The 15,063-nt window shown below is 40.4% G+C and overlaps 2 protein-coding genes across 2 annotated transcripts; both read right to left on the bottom strand.

Annotated features, from left to right (window-relative positions):
- Positions 1-406: 406 nt before the first annotated feature.
- On the bottom strand, positions 407-4,079 carry cnot9 (CCR4-NOT transcription complex subunit 9). Its single transcript, XM_023426959.2, has 8 exons — positions 3,902-4,079; positions 3,000-3,179; positions 2,803-2,918; positions 2,591-2,700; positions 2,378-2,487; positions 1,562-1,660; positions 1,392-1,483; positions 407-785 (listed from the first exon to the last, which is right to left on the bottom strand). The coding sequence occupies exons 1-8, from the start codon at positions 3,917-3,919 to the stop codon at positions 617-619; spliced, it is 894 nt and encodes a 297-aa protein (XP_023282727.1). The 5' UTR covers positions 3,920-4,079; the 3' UTR covers positions 407-616.
- Positions 4,080-4,321: 242 nt separating this feature from the next.
- LOC111670310 (histone-arginine methyltransferase CARM1-like) lies at positions 4,322-14,330 on the bottom strand. The gene is made up of 15 exons (XM_023426962.2): positions 14,136-14,330; positions 12,760-12,886; positions 11,562-11,687; positions 11,317-11,468; positions 11,105-11,209; positions 10,543-10,653; positions 8,416-8,593; positions 8,099-8,189; positions 6,627-6,708; positions 6,439-6,524; positions 6,118-6,207; positions 5,826-5,963; positions 5,244-5,333; positions 4,900-4,991; positions 4,322-4,812 (listed from the first exon to the last, which is right to left on the bottom strand). Exons 1-14 carry the CDS (start codon positions 14,235-14,237, stop codon positions 4,967-4,969), a joined length of 1,503 nt encoding a protein of 500 aa, XP_023282730.1. The 5' UTR covers positions 14,238-14,330; the 3' UTR covers positions 4,322-4,812; positions 4,900-4,966.
- Between the last annotated feature and the right edge of the window lie 733 nt (positions 14,331-15,063).

Raw genomic sequence — 15,063 nt, 5'->3', positions numbered from 1 at the left:
AAATATATCTTCACTTCAAATGGAAGTTGATCAATACTTCAAAATAGAAGTGTACCTTTAAAGATGTAAATGAATACTGAGTCGCATCTTATTCTGAAATCTAACTGATCTGCTGTTGTCTTGACACATGTCCTCAACACTTACTAGTTCATATTTATAAGAAGAGTATATTTACATTTTATATTCTTTAAGGAGCACTCCACAGACTGCTCACTAACTGGTCCGGACCACTGGATTCAGCACTCTTACTGGCGACCAACCAGTGCTAAGAACTCCAGGTTACTGAACAGTAAGAGCACCATCTAGTGGCACAACTGGGTACTACAGCAAACTACAGCCCATCTGCACTGTCAGTGAATCTATTTTCAGCTATTTATGGATGATTGATGATAATAACCATGGAATATCTCAGTGCAACAATTTATTGTACATGTGTACATCAGTTGCAGAACACATGATAAGACAACAAATGTGAGTGTCTTTGAAGCCGTGGATCCACGGATCAGATCCTTTGAAAGTCTGTCATAAAAACATCTACGTCCAGGAGTTAAGGCTCGTCGTCTGTGCGGCAGTTCCTTGCTGGTGTTCCTCGTGGGGGGGCGAGGAGCAGGGAGAGTCACTGTGGTGGGAGGGGGATGCCCCGGGGGTCGGTGACCTGACCCTCCTGCAGGTTTTTGACCAGCTGGGCCAGCCAGCGTTTGGTGGTGGTGTCGTCCTTAAGGACCTGGGCGAAGGTGGTGTCTTTGAGCTGGTCCGGGAGGCACTGCCGTAGAGCTTCTCTGGCTCTGAACACGAAGGAGCAAACGCGGGTCAGACATGGAGGACATGCTTCTCCCACATGTGATCATCATTCGGGTTGAAAAGTATGACCACAGAGTTTAATACTATGTATGTACTGTATGTGTGTATATGGAGAGTTCAATTCAAGAAGTCATAATTAAATTGTGAAAACACAAAACATATTTTTCTTAGTTAATGAGAAAAATAATTTTGCTGTGTAAACCTTAATCTAATCTCAGTTTGGGTTCATTAAGATCAGCCTCTTTGATAAATCTTACAGTTGAAGCTGAGACAGTTGAGTCCTGATGCTGCTATAAACCTAGACTACTGCAGGAACTCCCATGATGCGCTGAGCACTTCATCAGGCTCCATCTTTAACTTTGTGTCTTCTCCAATTGTTACTTAATATAATAATGTTAAGTTATATTATATTATTATAAAATGGCATTTTTCATCATATAAATAACACATACTTTTCTGTCATAACACCAGCACAATATTATCACATTCACTTGTTTCCTTTCTCGCTGTTTCATTTCATTCTGTTTGTGTGCTGCGTTGCATCGTGTTGCAACAGCTCCAGAAAAAGAACAGGTTTTTGGACTCAGTACCTGGAGTTGTCAGACAGGCGTAAGTAACAGCGGACTACATGTTTGAGGAGGCGGGCCGACGGCTCTTTGGACAGCTGGAGCACCATTTTACCCTGAAACACAAGGACAGAGTCAGAGAGAATTACCAGATATAAACATATTACATCAGAATAATTCAGATAGCGACTTACTAGAATCATAGCAACGTGTGAGAAGCGCTCGTATGTTTGACAGATGTAGGCCAGCCCTGTGTCGTCCAGCAGAATCTTCTGTAGGATGAAGGTTGCAACCTGAAAAACAATAAGTCCAAATTCTTTTAACCGAAGTTTCTTGTCTGTAGTTCACTCCATCCAAAGAAACAGTGAACACTAAAACTGACAATCACCTGTGTCAATAGAGGAAATAGAACGCCTTTATTGTCACCGTATTTAAAATACAACGAAATTAGGAGTGCTTCTAAATAAATTCAAAGTGCCAGTCTTCAGTAGTTATTGCACATTCACACATTTTCATTCTGTATGTTGATTGAGTGTGTGAATGACCTCAGGGAAGAAACTGAGTCTGAGTTTTTAATGACCTGTAGCGTCTACCTGAGGGCAGAAGGTCAAACAGGAAGTGTCCAGGGTGAGAACAGTCTTTGACCATGTTTAAGCTCAGAACCCTGTGGCTGTGCTTTTTAACTTATTCAAGTGATCCTTACACACTGAGATACACAGGGACTGAACACTGAAAACCTCTAGAAGAGGCATTTTATATATTTGCCCTATAGCACCTAAGGGTTTCAATTTAGATTTTGATCTTACATCTTTTTTGTAAGTGGTAATAGTTGGAGTATTGACAGATTATTTTTATAGACATCTTAATTAATCTGATCGTCTCTGCCAAAATATATTTTTTATATGCATTCTTCTATTTAGTAGTTTTTATGATCATTCCTAATGTGACTCATGATTTATATTTGATGTATTTCATGTGTCTATATGACTTTGAAATCGGGGTCTGAGTACCGTTTTGGAGAGCTCGCTGCCGGACTCCATGATCCGAAGGCACAAGGGAATAATCTCTGTGGTCAAGAGGAAGTTGATCACTTCCTGCTCGTCTGTTTTCACCAAAGCACCTGGACAGCGTGGACACATGGAAGCAACACTTAAACACATTATGTACTGAAAGCATAATCATTTGAACAAACAGAAGAGTAAAGTGGAAGGAAGGTTTCTCACCTATGACTCCTAGGCTGGTGAGGCGGAGGTACTCAAATGGTCTCGTTTTACTCACTGTGTGTAAGAAGGGGTAAAGGAAGAGGGGGATGTGAGCAGCTAGGAAGGCTGACCTGCAGAGGACCAAACATCCACACTGTCAAATCTAACGGCGTATTAAATGCCTCATTAGTTAGAAAGAAGTTAATTCATTTTTCATAAAGAAATGCATTTACCTTGTCTCTGGATGGGAGGCTACACACTGGAGTAGCGCCAGGGCGTTACATACTCTGTTGGACTGGTGTGCTGTGAGGGTGGGGGGGTTGATTGATGGGTAGATGTTGACAATTTCCTGGCATATATATAAGTATATTTAGGAGCAGTTGAAATCTAGTTAGCTTTCCCACATGTGTAAAACCTTGCTGTGGTTTACCTGCAGCAGGGCCGCTATGGTGCCACATGAGTGCCACAGCATGGGAGCCAGGTCTGGGACCGACTCCCTCTTCTTGCTGAGCTCCAGGAGGGCGTTCTCCCTGGTCTCTGGACTGGACAGCTCGTTGATCCACTGATAGATCTTTTCTCTGTCCACTTGTGCCAGCGCTGTGGTTACAGCCTGCACACATCATCAATCAATTAATCAGACTTTATTTGTATAGTACTTTTCATACAAACAATGTAACACAAAGTGCTTTACAGAATTAAAGCAATAACCCCCCCCCCCCACACACACACACACACACTCATTTACACACACAACAATAAATGACCAAGTAATAAACAAAAAAAATAATAAGACAATAATAACAGGAACTGAGGAAACACAGAAGACTGGAAAACAAAGATGACGATCGAGTGATAAAGATAAAGGCTCAAAAGGTAGGTCTGATAAATAACTAAGACTAAGACCTTTAAAAGCTTTAAAAATCAATACAGAAAAGCTATCAGCCAGAAAAACCTGTACTCTCTTGTACAGAGACAATGTCCATCTCATAACAGCTGCTGCTGCTGCTGCAGTTTACATCGAGTAAACGTTAATATGAAATGCCCTTCTCTAATTCATATTGTCTGGTACAGTTGACATTACACCCTTCACCAAAAGTCATCATTGTACATGAATATGCGATGCTAAATGTACCACATACTTCTTGAATTAAACAGTGTACAGTTTTAAATCCTAACATGAACACTGAACTGGAGAAATGCTGAGTTTGGAGTAAATTTCTACCTTAGCAACTTGAATATGGTTAGAATTAGACAGCCAGGGTAACTTACATGTAGGTTAGCTCAAGCTAGCTAACTAGCTAATATTGAAAGTTAATAGTCGTGTCTACTTACTGCTCCCGTGGCCAACATTGTGTGCAGCGCTTGAATTTAATCCAGTAAGACCTTTAAAAAAATGTGCTATTAAAGTTGAAGTCTTTGGAAGAACTGAAATAGAAATATTCTCCTGAAATACTGATGCTGTTTGGCTTCATTGGCGACTAGCCTCTGGTTCTTCTTCTTCGTTTGTTTTTATTACAGGTGCATACCGCCTCCTACTGTACTGGAGTAGATTGTATGAGCTCTTCTTCGTTTTAATCTGCTAAATATATAAAATATCTACAACAACTGAACCAATGGTTACACTGCATCAAGAAAAACAGTTGTTTTGTTGTTTACACATCATTTCATGTTTCATTAATAATCATCTTTTGAATATAGTCCCTATAGGCTTCCAAAGAACACCTATATGTGAAAATGAAAACGCAAATTGAATCACTGTATTTTTGTCTTTATTTTTACTCAACACATACATATGTGGAAAATGATAATGCTATTGTGGAATTACATTTTCATTTTCAAGTTTTCATTAGCATTTGAATATAGTCCTCTATAGGGTTCCATAAATCCTGATAAAACATCCATAAATGTACTGGTAACAGCACATTAGCAGTGGTTAAATGTAACCACTGTACTTGAGTGCCCTGTGTGTATTCAATAGTAGATGGATTCCAGTTTGTGAGAGGGGAACATTTTATTAATACATGTGTATGTGTGCAGTATATACAGATACAATATCTGTAGGACTTTTATATTAAATTGAAGTTTGTGTAAAAGTGACTTAAGGTCACAAATTCAACTTTTACTCTAGCTTCACATTCAATTCAACTTTCAATTTACCAACAAAATGTAAAAAGAGAACAACAAAGACGAGTCAAAGCTCAGGTATGTGGAGGTGTGACAGGATGATTCCTTATCCGATCCCTCTGGAAATGAAAGACATCGACAGTTAAAAAAAACACTCTCCTATGTTTTCTATGCAGCAGTTGAAGGTTGAGCTCTGTTTTCCTCACCTTGCATCCTGGACGAGAGAGACCCCCGGCCTGGACCATTGGTGACCCACCAATGTTCTGTAGGTCTCTAGTTGTGGAACCAGGATGGCATCCTGCACACAGAGGCACAGTTACACTCGAGTGTTTTTTAACCTGAACTTCACACACACACAATCTGTACCACAAATGTGAGAAGAAAGGTTTTTCTGTCACAAAAATGAAACCAGTCTAATAACAAGTCTAACTATTACTATTGAGGTATTCACCGAGACACAGTTGGATTTCCATTAATATCATATTCCTTTATATGTTACTTTGTCATAAAATAATCAATTATGAAATGTAACGTATGTATCGGAGGTGACCTGAAGAAAGGGTCCTTGAGGTCCAGGATGTTTCCAGATCTGAAGCCTGATTGGTCGACTGTGGCTGTGATGTGGATGTCATAGCTCTGCCTGGAATGGGGAAAAGACATTTCATATATGTAAATATACATTTTATTTTATATATACTGTACATATATGTAAAAATCATACATTCAATGTCTATTAGAAATTGGAAGAATTTCATGTATTGACATTTATATCTAGCCTATACAAATATATACGTTTATGTATGTATGCTTGTATTGTAGACATATGTTACTTAAATATATATCCATCCCAAAGCCTGTTAGTATATGTAGATATAATATAAATATTTGAGACCAGTTTCCAAGAATGTGAAGTAAGACATGTTTAAAATGAATTATACAAAGTTTAGAAATTATATAATAAAAACATATATAGATATAAAGATTTTGTATATGTATGTTGTCTTAATAAACTTGCATAGATAAATTAAATAATGTTAATAATAATAATAATAATAATAATAACATAATATATAGGTGTGTGTGTGTGCTGCGACAGTGTGACGTTTGTAGAAACACACTACAGGTGGTGTACCTGCTGTTGACGGCCAGCAGAACAGTCCCGGACAGAGTTTGTCCCAGCTTGGCAAAGAGCGGCGTCTGAAGCAAACACCTGACCTGATACCAGCGGGTCAGAGGCTCAGTGGGAGCTGTGGAGAGCCACACTGCCGACCTGCAGAGAGATTACATCACCACACACTGAATTCCCGTGAATATTCTATGTTGTCGGGAGTCATGACTTAACGTGAGTCTCAACTGCTCCGAATGTAACGTATTAAAAAGCTTTTGCAAGATTTTGCAAGAGACTAGAAGAAAGTCAGACGTACGTGGATCCTAGATAAGCCACATCGAACCAAAAGGCCAGTCCGTGAACCAGACCGGACTGCAGCAGTGTAAACACAAAGGGAATCTCCATTCTAGAAGCAACACACAAGGGTTAGGGGTGTGGATGGACGGAAATGCATCAGAAATTCTTTTGAAAACAGTTTTATAGTAAATTTAAATGCTGAACTTTAACCTGCAATAGGGTTTTTTGTTATAGGTGGTATTTTTACTTGACCTCAAGTGAAAGATTTTAACACTTCTTCTACCAGTAAATGAATGAGTGCAACTTCAGACGCTTCAAAAACATGCTCAACTATGATAACCTGTGCAGATCCTCTTCTTTAGCCTCCTTGAAGTTGATGCAGTGCTTCACAGACCTGGCCATCAAGATCTGCACATCAAATGTGTCCTGAAAGAAACATTAAATAAGGAAGTTTAAAATCACATCCACTTGTGATAAGATGCTGATGTTGCGGTGACCGGTTTGATACACACACTGAATGGACCTTACCACTATAGGCTGCCTGAAAAACTCATCCACCGCAGCACCGTGAAGAGCACTCAGGTTAACACCATAGAAGCTTCTCTGCTGCCTGAATAAGGACAAATAAAGTCAGCTGATTGATACCTGAGCTAATCATTTCAGCTGACACATTTAAACACATCTTACCATGTGACCAGTGAGTCTCTAACAAGCCATGAGTTTTCATCTTTCACAGTGATTATATCACGTAGGCAGAAATTTTACTATTTTTGAAATGTGACATCGGTTTATAGTTTACCTTACATTCCTCAAGGCTGACTGAGCCTGACCTGCACATAGTGGTGGAACAGTGAAGCTACCCCACACACACACACACACACACACACACACACACACACACACACACACACACACGCTCGGATGCTAGGTTCTATATTAATACTGTGAAAGTATCAAAGCCTCAGTCCACAGAGAAATGCACACAGCCTGTATTCAGAAACTGAGCCTTAAAACCAGCCGTCAGGCCTTCCTGAACTTTGTGATGTCACAACAAAGCCCCGCCCACCTGAACCCACCATCCAACCTTGCAGGATTTAGTTTCTCTGCGTGTTTTACCTGAAATCTGCTATATTTTTATTGGACCGTGCAGAAAGCTGTCAGCCAATCAGAAAAGAGGCTCAGAGCCTCCTTTTTCTGATTGGCTGAAATAAATACACAAATGACATGATCATCCACATTCAGCCTAAATAAGGTTATTTTTCACCAAAAAAAGAACCAGTTTTTGAACCACTGTTCCTCTTTTAAATATATTGGGTAGCACTTCACAATAAGACTACCTTTATAAAGGATTTATTATTTATTATTATTAATTCACTTGTTACCACTTTATAAATCCTAAATAAACAATTATAAACAAGTTATAACACAGTTTTCATACACTGATGCAGGTTCACTATTTGGCAAGATCAAGTTGAGGCTCACTACTCATTAATCTTATTAAGACTTACTACTACTTAAAACTGGTAAAAGGAGCCTTATAGTAACTCATTGATAAACTAGTTATAAACCATTCATAAATCCTTTATAAGGGTCTTACTGTAGAAAATATCAGCCTCAACTCAAACTTATCGGCCTGGAAAAAGCTCCTATCAGTCAAATCTTAGTTGGTCTGTATGAGTCAGGACTGGACTGAACCCGAGCGTTTTACACCCAACAGGAAACATGCCTGACTGAGGTCAAGCAATGAGAACACTGTGTGTGTGTGTGTGTGTGTGTGTGTGTTAGTTATAGAGAGAAAGACAGACAGAGAGAGAGAGAGAGAGAGAGAGAGAGAGAGAGAGAGAGAAAGAGAAAGAATGCGAGCCAGTGTGTTTGTGTTGTCATGCATGGATTTATGCCTGTGCGTGCGTGCGTGCATGCATGCGTGTGCGTGCATGCGTGCGTGTGTGTGCGTGTGTGTGTGTGTGTGTGTGTGTGTGTGTGGTGAGAGAGAGAGAGACCAGAAAGTGGCTCGTGCGTAGTGTTCAAAGTAGAGCTGCTCATCACTGAAGGGAGCCAGATGAATGTCACCACAGGAGGGAAACATCAGACCTGGAGAGACAGAGGAAGTGAATATGAGAGAGAGACAGAGAGAGAGAGACAGACATGTTTTTTTAATAATTAATGGACAGGGAGTTTCAGTGGCTTTGTCCTACACTATAATTCTTGTTTATAAAAGCTTGGATCTTATTTTGGTGGTTTTACTTCCTGCCAGAAAAAACTACAAAAATAAGACCCAAGTTCTAACAAAGCAAAATGACAATGTCTCCACTCCTACCATTGGGTTTGAGCCACTTCCTGGCATGCAGGAAGCTCTCCATGAGTCTCTCGTTGAGCAGCATGTAACCTATGGGCTCAGAGACGATGACGTCCACCATGTCGGGACAGCTGACCTCCTCCACCTCCCCCTCCAGGACCCTGATCCGCTCGGACAGACTGTTACTCTGGACCATGATCTGCACAGGAGACAGAAACACACACTGTAAAGACATGTAACTAAAGAATCCTCATATGTGCACATAGGACAGTCTGCTACACCAGGCAGTATACAGTAAACTGCACTTATATATTGCTTTTCTAATCTTAGAGACCAGAGTCCAGTTAGTGGACGATCAGCTCCGGCGCTTCCTGAGCCACAACCTGTATATGTACATTATATATAGAGGTTTACAGATATATTGGAAGACCAAGCCCCTCCCTCCAAGTTCCAGACCGACAAGCAGCTGCTGGTGAAGCAACCAGATGTGTCAAACCAAGCTAACGCTAACATCAGGAAGAAGGAGCAGGAGAAGATCCAGACGCACCAGGGGCTGAAAGTCCAACTGGAACAGATGTGGCGGGTGAGGTCCAAAGTGGTCCCCGTGGTAATAGGAACATCTGGGGCTGGGACCCCCGAACTGGGAGAGTGGCTCCAGCAGATTCCAGGCACAACATCTGAGGTCTCTGTCCTGAAGAACAGCTACGATACTGCGCAGGACCCTCAAACTCTGGGGGGGGTAACCAGAGCTAGCCAGAGCTAGCCAGAGCTAGCCAGAGCTAGCCAGAGCTAGCCAACATTCTGCTAGTTTTTAGCACGTTTCTCAGTTGGTTGGCCTCCAGTCAACTGCTCCTGTGGTTAACACCAGGCCTGCGAGCCCCCGCCTTCCCTTCGAGTCTGATAGCATCCACCCTGCTGCTCCTGGAGCTAGCATCCAGCCAGATCCTGGCCCTGAAGACCCCCAGCAGTCACCTGTCCTTTCCAGGAGGGATCTAGGGCTCAGAGCCCCCCCAGAAAGAAGCTTGGCTAACAAAGCTCAGCTGCCCATTGTGACTACCTACTGTGGCGCAGATGAATGTGACACCCCGTGAAGCCTTTGTTTTTACTTATCATATTGATGATATTTAAAGGAGGAAATAGTTCATCATATTGGAGACCTGTGGATCTTCAGTATAACAGGCTGATGTAATCCCCATATATCGGTATAATCTCTGTTCTGTGTGTATCAGCGTCTCTCTAGCCCCTACCCTTCTGAACTGTGGGCCAGATGTTGCTGCAACCCATTAACTCCCCAGAATGCCATGCTCTGCATGTGATGTATGTACCCTGTGTGGGTGTGTGTATGTGTATGTGTATGTGTGTGTGTGTGTGTATGTGTGTGTGTGTGCATTGCTGTGGTTTCTCTTTAGGCTCTAGCAAAGCCAATACACACAATATTATTCTCCGGCCTCTACATGTGAGCTCACAGTCAGGAGATTCAAATCTTTAGTAGTTTAGTTACAGAGACTCAAACAATGGTTTCATTTCTGTAGAGAAGAAGACCAGTTGTAAAACCTGTGTGTGACATCACTGTGTTTTAAAGCGGACAATGTAATGACAAAGAGGGCGGAGGATTTAAATGTTCCATATTTTCCTCTTCTCCTGTGTTTTATTTTGAATGTTTGATATTCATAAGAAGATATATTTGTTGTTCTAAGAATCAAAAAACATCTCAATGTAGTTTTACATCTCCTCTCTCAGGCTTCTCCCTGGAGCTCTAGTAACAGGTAACAGTAACAGGTCGGTAAGCCAATCAGAAGAGAGGATCTGAGCCTTTCTTCTGATTGGCTGACTGTTTTCTGAGTGATCCAATAAAAATATAGCAGAATTTAGGTAAACACTCAGAGAAACTAAATCCTGCAAGGTTGGATGGTGAGTCCAGGTGGGTGGGACTTGAAGTGGTGACTGCTTTGTAGTGACATCACAAAGTTCAGGAAGTCCTAACAGCTGGTTTTAAGGCTCAGTTTCTGAATACAGGCTGTGTGCATTTCTCTGTGGACTGAGGCTTCGATACTTTCACAGTATTAATATAGAACCTAGACCTGATCTATAATCAAACAACACATGGACAGAGACCTTTAGACTATTTGGACCTTTGAATGTACTGACCTGTGTATACTTGGCCATGGGGCTGGACTCAACAGCGTACACTCGGGTGGCTCCAGCCTGGATGGCAAAGTAAGACAGAATACCAGAACCACAACAAACATCCAGAACCACCTGGAAGAGAGGAGAACAGGTCATGCTGCTGCCAGCTTCTAATCACAACAAACCATTTAAATACATGCAAACTTATTGTATACACTCCTATTATTTTTATCTGAAATTCAACTATTAAATTCATGTCTCTGCATTTCTCTGTGGACTGAGGCTTTGATACTTTCACAGTATTAATATTGAACCTAGACCTGATCTATAATCAAACAACAACTGGACATCTACCTTTATACTATATGGGACCTTTAAAGGATGTTGTCAGTCAATTACAAACTGGGTCTGCTCCATATATCACTGGTTTGAATACATTTGAATAAAACAAGTAAAATTGTACTGCATGTTACTGTAAAAATCTGCTATTGATAAGAATACAGAATTACTAGTGGAGCATTTTACAATATAATGTCTGCTATATAATGCCATCAAAAGTCATGTGTGGGTTGTGTGCTGTCACCTTGTCTCTGAAATCAGTCTCATTGACTAACATGGCTCTCTGATAGGTGGCGGTCCTCGTGTAGTCTTGAAGCAGGTTCTGCTGCTGGGACAGACAGCTGTGGAACTAAACACACACACACACACACACACACACACACACACACACACACAACAGTTAGCTGCTTGTATTTCCTCTTCTTTTTAGATACAGTCAGAATTATTGTGTCTCACCTGGTAGCACTGTGTAGGCATGTTTTCAGTCAACATTGTGGGATGTCTCCTAGAAGGAGTTTGACTCTCTTCATCCTCACTTCCTCTCTTATTTCTTTCTATGGGCTCTTCTTCATTCTTTCTCTTCAGCAGCTGCTGGAAGTTCTTCATATCTGCACCAAAGAACAATATGTGTGAGCTCCTAACACACATCGATGAGCAGAATGACCTGTGTGTGTGTGTGTGTCACCATATACTGAACGAACCAGTTGGACTTTTGAACTGCAGCAGAAGACTCATCTTGCCGACAGAGACCAGGAAGGACTGACCTCCGACCTGGCAGCAGTCCATTTCTTTGGAAACAGTAAACTGGAAGACTGATGCTCTGTTGTCTAAAAAACATCAATCAAAAGCAAGATATCAATAAGTATGCATCAGATTACCATCAAACCTGGGACATTGTTTACGTTTTACCTTTAATTTAAACATAGGCCAAAATTTCCTTATATATGTATTTATTATATATAAGTGTTTCCATTATGCTGCCACCAGAGGGAAATATTAAGAATACATTTTAATCATCTACATCCATAGTTATCCATATAGATGTATAGTGATATCTGTATTTCCTAGTTACTTTGCAGACTAAGTGCTATAGACTATGCAACAATATTTTACTTACCAAGTGAATTTTTTTCTTTTTTTGCCAGGATCATTTTTCTAAGTTTTTTTATTTATCTATTTATCTATCTCTTATTAAGGTTTTTTTTTTTCTAAATTATTTCTTTCTTCCCTGAAAAAAAAAAAATTGACTTGCCTCTCGGAGTTGTTTATACAGATGAAAAAAGAACTAGAAAAATTATCCTGAAAAAAAATTAATAAATAAAGCATTCTCTTGTCTTTCAGGGCTTCCATATATATAGAAAAGAAAAGAAAAGAAAAGAAAAGAAAAAAAACTGTGCACTGATTATAATTTTATGAATTTACTTCCTACATTTTCCAAAATTTCCAAAAATGTGTTTTGCCTCTCTGTCTTTCGAAAAGAAAATTCTTGGAACAAATTTGTACTGAATCAGGACAAAATCATTTCACGTTCTTTGTTTTAAGAAGACTTTTTTATACAATATGATACACTGTAATTGACTGAAATACCAAACAGTATAAATTGTAGTTTTTACCACCGGCTGCAATCATTGTGATATCCTGCTCCTAAATGCAAATTGTACTTGAGTAAAGGAGAATATAAATAAGGAAAATGGTATTATTAATGATCAGAGTTGATTGAGAGTGATTCTAATGTTCCAGCTCTGGTCGGGTCCTCTTTATCTAAACACTGCACTTTTGGCACACACTCTTTCCACTACTACATCCTTATTCCATGGTATTCTCTGAATAAGCAAGCATAGTGTAAGTGTGTGTGTGTGTGTGTGTGTGTGTGTGTGTGTGTGTTCCTCCAACACTCACCATCCTGCACAGTGAGCTGCTGGGCCTCCAGGCCTGTGGTGAGGAGCAGAGTGAGCTCCTGCTCAGCTCTCTGTCTGCACACACTGATCTGCTGCTCGTTGCCTCCCTCCTCCTGGGCCTGCACGTCCTGGAGGACACAACCAGATTACACCACGTTAACCAGATCACACCACGTTAACCAGATCACACCACGTTAACCAGATCACACCACGTTAACCAGATCACACCACATGAACCAGATCACACCACATGAACCAGATCACACCACATGAACCAGATCACACCACGTTAACCAGATCACACCACGTTAACCAGATCACACCACGTTAACCAGATCACACCACGTTAACCAGATCACACCACGTTAACCAGATCACACCACATGAACCACATTACACCACATGAACCAGATTACACCACGTTAACCAGATCACACCACATTAACCAGATCACACCACGTTAACCAGATCACACCACGTTAACCAGATCACACCACGTTAACCAGATCACACCACATGAACCACATTACACCAAATGAACCAGATTACACTATATGAACCAGATTACATCACATGAACCAGATTATACCACTGGTATTTATACTCACTGATCTGTGTAGTTCATATTATATAGTCATTCAACCACTTTCCTATTATTATTTATTTCTATCTTTTTTAGGTTATTCATTTATATTTTTCTCAGGTTGGGAAGGCGTGCCTACTGTGAATGGGGAAGAAATAACTGAAAAGGGACAAAGAAGGATGGGAAATCAAGGAAAAGAAGAAAAAGAAGAAAAAAAAAGGAAGTACATAAAACAAAGGAAAAAAGGAGTAGGTAGCTCCTTGAGGCTCTGGGAATTCAGGTAAGCACTTAGAGAAACTAAATCCTACAAAGTTGGATGGTGGGTCCAGGTGTGCGGGACTTGGGGCGTGGCTGAGAGCGGTGACTGCTTTGTTGTGACATCACAAAAAAGAAGTCAGTCCAGAAGTCCTAACAGCTGGTTTTAAGGCTCAGTTTCTGAACACAGGCTGTGTGCATTTCTCTGTGGACTGAGGCTTTGATACTTTCACAGTGTTAATATAGAACCTAGACCTGATCTATAATCACACTACACATGGACATCTACCTTTAAACAATATGGACCTTTAAAAGATGATGTCAGTTAATTACAAAGTGGGTCTGAAACATAAGCAGACACAATGGAAAAACATTTTTGCAATTCAAAGCTTCAAACTCCACAGCACCAGAATGAGAGAAACCCAGACATAGCTTGTCAACTCTACAAGTAACCCAACATTGTCATTCGAGAGATGTGTTTATAGGCACACAAGAAAGCAGCACAGCATAAAGTACTTGTGAGCAGCCTCCAGTGTTACCTCCTCATGCGTCTCCATGTGCTCCTCTCCGGCCCTCACCTCCTCCTGCAGGGTGAACACCCTGACAGAGAAAGCCGATGACTCCTCACCTCTCTCCTCCATTCTTCAGTGTGAAAAGCAAGCGGCTCTTTTGGGGGAAGAAAGAACGGCAGAGAACAGAGGAGGAGGAGGAGGAGGAGGTGAGGAGGGGATGGAGGAAAGGGGGAGGAGAGAGAGCTGGAAGAAAATGAGAACTCCAGAGTTAATGTCTGTATTAGAACTTGACATTTCTTACTTGTAAATCATTTCTTTTCATCATACATACGGGATAAGAAAGATTCCAACACAGTTAAAAACTAAACGTGAACATAAGGAAATGATTCTGATCTTCTTACATACTTATAATGTAAAGTTTGTCCTGATGGTGTCACAGAAGAAAATCATCTTAGGAGGAAACAAAACCACGTCACAGCAATATAGACATTAATAGAGCAAACACATGACATGACATGATGTTAAGTTAAATATCAGACATATATACCAGATAATGATATGCAGTTGATCTCAATGACATCAGCTACAGTTGTAGAGCTTGTAAATGATGCTTGTCAGTCTCCGGTCAGTCCTTGTCCTCCCTCTGCTGGATGAAAAGCATCACTGCAAGGACACCGAAAAACTTTTATGTGCTGACTGAGCAGATATCCATGGAAGCCCATTTCCACCAGTAAAAGAAAAAATAAGATAATATATAATAATAATAATAAAAATCATGTTCAAATTATGGAATAAAGTCAAATTGTGAGATAAAGATTCATGAATTTCCCCTAGGGGATAATAAAGTATGTATCTATCTATAAATCTAAATTATAAGACTAAAAGAAATTATGAGATACTAGTATTTATAACTGGTAAAGGGTAAAGATCTTACCATAGTTAGATTTACAGGTTT

Source organism: Seriola lalandi, unplaced genomic scaffold (assembly GCF_002814215.2).
Source record: "Seriola lalandi dorsalis isolate HSWRI2012SDOR001 ecotype SW California unplaced genomic scaffold, Sedor1 jcf7180002054850, whole genome shotgun sequence".
NCBI lineage: Eukaryota > Metazoa > Chordata > Actinopteri > Carangiformes > Carangidae > Seriola > Seriola lalandi.
The sequence above is the reverse complement of the archived record's forward strand: the minus strand, read 5'-3'. Positions and strand labels throughout refer to the sequence as shown.